The sequence below is a fragment of the Oncorhynchus clarkii genome, unplaced genomic scaffold (assembly GCF_045791955.1).
Source record: "Oncorhynchus clarkii lewisi isolate Uvic-CL-2024 unplaced genomic scaffold, UVic_Ocla_1.0 unplaced_contig_327_pilon_pilon, whole genome shotgun sequence".
Lineage (NCBI taxonomy): Eukaryota > Metazoa > Chordata > Actinopteri > Salmoniformes > Salmonidae > Oncorhynchus > Oncorhynchus clarkii.
Window position 1 is genome coordinate 91,489 of NW_027258170.1, and position 7,498 is coordinate 98,986.

At 44.5% G+C, this 7,498-nt stretch overlaps 1 protein-coding gene across 1 annotated transcript; it reads left to right on the forward strand.

The window, feature by feature from the left end:
* Positions 1 to 727: 727 nt before the first annotated feature.
* LOC139395899 (C-X-C chemokine receptor type 3-like) lies at positions 728 to 4,361 on the forward strand. Its single transcript, XM_071143211.1, has 3 exons — positions 728 to 935; positions 1,630 to 1,989; positions 2,428 to 4,361. The coding sequence occupies exons 2-3, from the start codon at positions 1,636 to 1,638 to the stop codon at positions 3,187 to 3,189; spliced, it is 1,116 nt and encodes a 371-aa protein (XP_070999312.1). The 5' UTR covers positions 728 to 935; positions 1,630 to 1,635; the 3' UTR covers positions 3,190 to 4,361.
* Positions 4,362 to 7,498: the final 3,137 nt, after the last annotated feature.

The window sequence follows — 7,498 nt, forward strand, 5'->3', positions numbered from 1 at the left end:
CTTTAGACTGTCCCCTCGCCCATACCCGGGCGCGAACCAGGGACCCTCTGCACACATCAACAACTGACACCCACGAAGCATAGTTACCCATCACTCCACAAAAGCGCGGTCTTGCTCTGAGACTTCAAGGTCTCAGAGGAAGTAACGTCACCGATTGAAACGCTATTTAGCGCGCACAGTTAACTAAGCTAGCCGTTTCACATTCGTTACACTCACCCCCCTTTTGACCTTCCTCCTTTTTCTGCAGCAACCAGTGATCCAGGTCAACAGCATCACTGTAACAGTATAACTTTAAACCGTCCCCTCGCCCATACCCGGGCGCAAACCAGGGACTCTCTGCACACATCAACAACTGACACCCAGGAAGCATCGTTACCCATCGCTCCACAAAAGCCGCGGCCCTTGCAGAACAAGGGGAACCACTACTTCAAGGTCTCAGAGCAAGTGACGTCACCGATTGAAACTATTTAGCGCGCACCGCTAACTAAGCTAGCCGTTTCACATCCGTTACATATGTACTATGTTAAGTCTTGTCAATGAGACCAGGCTGCAACACAACACGTTCCGACAAAATCCACTCTTGCCAGATCTTGACTATGTTTGCACTGCGCACAGCACAGCTGTTGTGAGCGCAAGCCCCGCCAAATACATGTTATTGACCGACAATCGGAACCTGTGGTAGGCGTTAACTCTCTAAAAGTCCTGCATCATCCCCGTGACATCCTTCACTTTTGTTTTGTGTGAACTGTTAGTTCAAGTTGTTCTCTCCTTCCTGCTCAGGGAATGCAGCCATTCAAACAAACTGTCTGTTATATACTGGCTTTTTATAGTGTACGTCTCTCTCCAGTCTCTCCAATGCTACTGGGACTACTGAATGATCGGCTATTTTTATTTTTAGTTGAACCTTTATTTAACTACAGAACACGGTTTATGTGGTAAGTACATTTCTCATTTCAAACCCCTTCTACTGTCTATGTGTTTCTTCTTTTCTCTTCGTCTGTGGTCTTTGTCCTACACAAGTTCTCTTTACTCCGCTTATGTCTTTCATGTTTCGTGTGTTTGTGTGCATATGTCCGTGCACCCATACGTCCACATTTCCAATGTTCTCTATTTTTTGTCTCCCCCTCTCTCTTGCCATCTCCCACCAGTCTTTCTGGTTTAACAGAAAATCTGATAAGTATAGAATACCTACAGAGAGGTTAGAGAGTGTGGTTCGAGCACAACGAGACAAACTCCCATAGTGTGTCAATGGCACCAGTCAGATGGTCTGTAGTGCAGTGGACATCCCCCTTAAGGGGAACTGTACTTTCCGCTGTTACTATGCTGTGTGTGGTGTTGCCTCATCTGGTGACATCGGAATCATGTGAGCAGCGAGAATATAATATGTTCTGGCCCTTGTCAGATAAGACACTTCAGGGGATACCTCTTTCTCACACAACTTGTCAGTGTTAGAGCAGAGGACCGGAGACTAAAGACAGATCTCTCTACATTTCTCTCTAGGTGTAACTTGGTGAAAGAGGAAATTGTTGTCCTCGCCAACACACATTCTGCTCGCATTGTTTTTGTCTTAAACCCAATAGATTGATCTGTACTACCCAAACGATAAACTGATTCTCGACTTCTCTACAGACAGACATGGATTTGGACCTGGGAGGGATATTTCTAGAGAATAGCACCTATAACTACGATGGGGACTATGTTTATAAAGAGGAATGCTCCCCTGAAGATGGCATTGGAGTGCGTTTTGGCACGGTGTTCCTCCCAATGCTCTACTCCCTGACGCTGGTCCTGGGGCTAGTGGGTAACGTGTTGGTCCTGGTGGTTCTGGTCCAGAGGAGGCGGAGCTGGAGCGTGACGGACACCTTCATCCTGCACCTGGGCTTGGCCGACACCCTGCTGCTGGTCACCCTGCCCCTCTGGGCTGTTCAGGCCACTGGGGAATGGAGCTTCGGGACCCCCCTCTGCAAGATCACTGGAGCCATGTTCACAGTAAGGACTTGTGGGGGGTAGGGGGGGACTGGTCTAGCAAGTGTATATATCTGTATGAACACATGAACTGGGGGTTGGGGATGGGGAGAGGGGGTAAAGGACTAGTGTGGAGTAGTGTGGTATATGATGGGGGGTTCTAGTGCTGTGAAATCCGAGGGCTGGGTAGTGTTGGATAGGAAGGGGAGGAAGGGTTTTTACATCCTATTATTCTGCTAAGTCATCAGATACACTTTCAATGCATCATTCAATCCAGATCAGGGTTAATGTACCCTTAATGGGCTCTTCCTCTGAGTCCAATAGTAAACTGTCAATATTTCTTTGAAAAGAGAAAGTACAGAGGAGGAACACAGTTGTTTCATCTTAATGTTCATTCCAGCTAAGAGCTTTCTCAAGTTTATATCTCTCTGTCTCTCTGTCTCTCTCTCTCTCCCTCCTCAGATCAACTTTTACTGTAGCATCTTCCTGCTGGCCTGCATCATTCTGGACCGCTACCTGTCCGTGGTTCACGCAGTCCAGATGTACTCTCGCAGGAAGCCCTGGATGGTGCAGGCCAGCTGCCTGTCCGTGTGGCTCCTCTCCATCCTCCTCTCCATCCCAGACTGGCACTTCCTGGAGTCTGTGAGACGAGACAAACAGGAGTGTGTCCAAAACTACCCGTCTCTCTCCCAGTCTGGGTTTGACTGGCGTCTGGTCTCCCGCCTGCTCTACCATACAGTGGGCTTCCTCCTCCCATCTGCCGTGCTGATCTTCTGCTACTCCTGCATCCTGCTGCAGCGCGGCTCCCAGGGCCTCCAGAAGCAGAGGGCCGTCCGGGTCATCCTGGCCCTGGTGCTGGTCTTCTTCCTCTGCTGGACTCCCTACAACATCACCTTAATGGTGGACACCTTTCAGGGGAGGCCTGGGGAGCCTGTTTCTGGGTCCTGTGAGAAGGGGAGGACAGCTCTGGAGAACAGTCTGGTGGTTACGTTCGCTCTAGCCTGCCTGCACGCTTGCCTCAACCCAGTGCTCCATCTCGGACTGTGTAGAAACTTCCGGCGACGCGTGCTGGATATGGTGAGGTGTGTTGAGGGGGTGCAGAACGATCCGAAACTCTCACTATGGGATTCAGGTGTGGTTGAAGACTCACCTGACCAAGCAGAGGAGATGGGGACGTTGAACACAATGACAACCATGGGACAGGTACAGTCCACCCAGAGCTGATGGGTAGGAAGAGGATCCTAATGACTAATATAGTATGTCTTCCTGCCTTGAGGGGAAGTTGTATGGGTCATGGGTCTGGGGACTGGTGGGTGACCGTAACCTGGGTCATGAGAGAAAGACATGCATAGTAGAAAGCCCCTTATGAGGACTGCTTTCTTTGAATTGCACTTTAATGGATAACGCTCAGACTAAATGTATATTCGTATAAAGTCAGTGGGTTGTCTGATCTTCACGTTTTGTTTTACCTATCGATGTCGTCTGGCTCTGTAGAATCTGTTGGAAAGATTCATGCATTAATTATTCAAACCTATATCTATTGTATTATTATTTTTACAGAGCACTTCACTGAATGTAATGGATTTTAGAGTAAACAATGTTCTCAGCAGACACATACATCCTACATATTTATTTGGAATGTGAAGCTAAACCATTTTATTTGGCTCTATACTCCAGCATTTGGGATTTGAAATCAAATGTTTTGTATTAGGCGATGGTACATCATGTCACCTTTTATTTGAGGGTGTTTTCATACGTTTCTGTTTTACTGTTTAGAAATGAATGCACTTTATGTATCTAGTCCCCCTATTAGGTGTCATAAGTATTTGGACAAATTCACTTTAGTGTGTTAAATTTAGTCAAAAGTTGAGTATTTGGTCCCATAATTCTAGCACACAATGGCTACATCAAGCATGTGACTCTACAAACTTGTTGGATGCGTTTGCAGTTTGTTTTTGTTGTGTTTCAGATTATTTTGTGCCGAATATAAATTAATGGTAAATATTGTATTGTGTCATTTTGGAGTCACCTTTATTATAAATAATAATAGAATGTGTTTTCTTCTATATTAAAATGGCTACCATGATTACGGATAATCCTGAATCAATCGTGATTAATGATGAGTAAGAAAGTTACAGATGCACAAAGATCATGCCCCCAAGACATGCTAACCTCTCGCCATTACCAATAACAGGGGAGCATAGGATTTTCTTAGGAATATGATATTTATATATCTGTAACTTTCTCACTCAATATTATTCACGATTCATTCATAATTATCTGTATGAAGAAATCCCAACATTTTCTCACAGAATATTACATTTTTAGTAGGACTTGTATATGTTACTGTTCTATTGTGTAACTATAATGTTATATTAAACAAGTATATCCTGTTATTGTATTATTCCATTACTGTGTATAATTAATGAATAAGAGTATTTTTACCTTTTTACAACAATTGTTTCACTTTTGATTTCCTCAAGTCGGTGTCACAATATCCTGTAAATTGACCCACTCTGGGGAAGCCCGATGTTGTTTTTACCCTTTCTTTTGACTGGTTTTAACGTGTCTGACAGCAGGATGAGACAGGGTTTCCCACTCTGTCCCAGGAATCCCAGGCTTGAGTTAATTTCTTTGTTGCAACAGGCTGTTTAGGCCTTTGGCAGGCCTGATGACACACACAGCCATGGTTAGTGACATCATTGGTCAGATGTGGTGGGAGAGGGAGACAGTAATATTCCTCTTTGTGACCTGCTCCCTTTTCACGGGTCTGTGTCCTCAATATCCGTCTGAATACACCACTGTTTGTTTTACTAAGAGAGGACTGTAGTAGGCATTGTCAACCAGATGAAACTGTGGGAGAAGGTAAGATAAGAGCAAACAGAAATGAAGGAGGTGGGGAGAGATGGAGAAGGAGATATATTGCTGGTTTCAGCAGCTGCGGTTACCTAGAGGGAAATGTTCATCCGCTTCTGTATTGTTAGGCACTGCTCTTTTTCATATGAGAGCCAAGGTCCAAACAAGAGGTGTTGGAGACTTCTAGTTTGCATGCATATTCTAGGCTACACCAGCAGCAGTTGTGCTACACTGCGCCTGACAGAATAGTGCTTCAGTTATATTAAATTCGTGGTGCATGTCCATCTCAATAGTTTAGAATAAGGACACCTCCTGCTCTAATCTCATCTCCTTTCCTCCTTCACTGATCTGAAGACACAAGATTAACTTACAAAAAGCAACATGGTTATGCATACATAATTATTATGTATTATATACCTTATGGCCCAACCTGGTCTCAGAGCATTTTGTATTACTCTGTATTTAAATCTGGGACGCTCAATTTATTATGATATGTTACGTTTAGTATGGTATGTATTAATATGTGGGTGTACATCGCACATTTCGTGAGATATGTTACAAATTAAAATTGCTATATTGTTATGAATTTGCAAAACGTAAAATATGTTACGAATCTGCAAAATGTTTATTTTATGAATTTGCAAAATTTATGATGTGTTACGAATTCTAGCTAGGTGGCTAATGTTAGCTAGCTTGCCCTTTCTTAGCTAGCCTTGAGGTTAGGGTTAAGTTTAGGAGTTAGATTAAAGGGTTAAGGTTAGGGGAAGGGTTAGCTAAAAAGGCTATGGTTAGGGGAAGCGTTAGCAAACATGCTAAGTAGTTGCAAAGTAGTTTAAAAGTAGTATGTATTTGAAAAGTTGCTAATTAACTAAAATGCTACATTTGTCCATAATGAGATTTGAATTCACAACCTTTGGGTTGCTAGACGTTCCCATTATACACCAACCCCGACCAACCACCATACTTTCATTGTTTCCTTAAGTAACCATCTGTCTTGTGTTACCATCCCAAACATAACATATGATACTAATTTAAGTGTCCTGGATCCGGATTTACGTTTACTATGTTAAGTCTTGTCTATGAGACCAGGCTGCAACATCGACACAATACATTCTGACAAATCCACTCTCACCGGCTCGCGACCGTGTTCACACTGCGCACATCACTGCTTTTGTTAGCGTAAGCCCTGCCAAGTACGTGTTATTGACGGACAACAGGCAGCTGAGGTATGCATTACCTCTCTTCTGTAAAGCTCCAAAAATACTGGCGCTGGTTCTCTGGGTGTGTGACATGTGTACTGTACAACTCTGTTTACCGTGAGAATGGAGGACTGAAATGACTATACTTCCTCTCTTCTAAAAGTCGTACATCATCCCATTGACCTCCTTCACTTTTGTTTTGTGTGAACTGTTAGTTCAATTTGTCCTCTCTCTTTCCTGCTCAGGGAATGCAGCCATTCAAACAAACGGTATGTTCTCTATTTATAGTGTAAGCAAACAGAGCAGTGTTTGTCTCCCGTCTCTCCAATGCTACTGGGACTACTGAATGATCGGCTATTTTTATTTTTAGTTGAACCTTTATTTAACTACAGAACACGGTTTATGTGGTAAGTACATTTCTCATTTCAAACCCCTTCTACTGTCTATGTTGTTTTCTCTTTTCTCCTCGTCTGTGGTCTTTGTCCTTCACAAGTTCTCTTTACTCCGCTTATGTCTTTCATGCTATTTGAATTCCTGTGTGTGCTTGTGCATATGTCTGTGCATCCAAAATTCCCAGGACAAGTCTTCTCTCTCTCTCTCTGTCTCTCTTGCTTTCTCTCTGTCTCCCCCTCTCTCTTGCCATCTCTCACCAGTCTTTCTGAAGTATAGAATACCTACAGAGAGGTTAGAGAGTGTGGTTAGAGCACAACGAGACAAGCTCCCATAGTGTGTCAATGGCACCAGTCAGATGGTCTGTAGTGCAGTGGACAGCCCCCTTAAGGGGAACTGTACTTTCCTCTCTTACTATGCTGTGTGTAGTGTTGCCTAGTCTGGTTACATGGAAATCATGTGAGCAGCGTGAATATAATATGTTCTGGCCCTTGTCAGATGAGACACTTCAGGGGATACCTCTTTCTCACACAACTTGTCAGTGTTAGAGCAGAGGACCGGAGACTAAAGACAGATCTCTCTAGGTGTAACTTGGTGAAAGAGGAAATTGTTGTCCTCGCCAACACACATTCTGCTCGCATTGTTTTTGTCTTAAACCCAATAGATTGATCTGTACTACCTAAACGATAAACTGATTCTCGACTTCTCTACAGACAGACATGGATTTGGACCTGGGAGGGATATTTCTAGAGAATAGCACCTATAACTACGATGGGGACTATGTTTATAAAGAGGAATGCTCCCCTGAAGATGGCGTTGGAGTGCGTTTTGGCACGGTGTTCCTCCCAATGCTCTACTCCCTGACACTGGTCCTGGGGCTAGTGGGTAACGTGCTGGTCCTGGTGGTTCTGGTCCAGAGGAGGCGGAGCTGGAGCGTGATGGACACCTTCATCCTGCACCTGGGCTTGGCCGACACCCTGCTGCTGGTCACCCTGCCCCTCTGGGCTGTTCAGGCCACTGGGGAATGGAGCTTCGGGACCCCCCTCTGCAAGATCACTGGAGCCATGTTCACAGTAAGGACTTGTGGG

Excerpts from the sequence above, each read along its gene's own strand:
- LOC139395899 (XM_071143211.1), top strand. The coding sequence starts at position 1,636 with ATGGATTTGGACCTGGGAGGGATATTTCTAGAGAATAGCACCTATAAC. Across the intron at positions 1,990-2,427 it reads TCACTGGAGCCATGTTCACA|ATCAACTTTTACTGTAGCAT; the intron begins GTAAGGACTTGT and ends CTCCCTCCTCAG.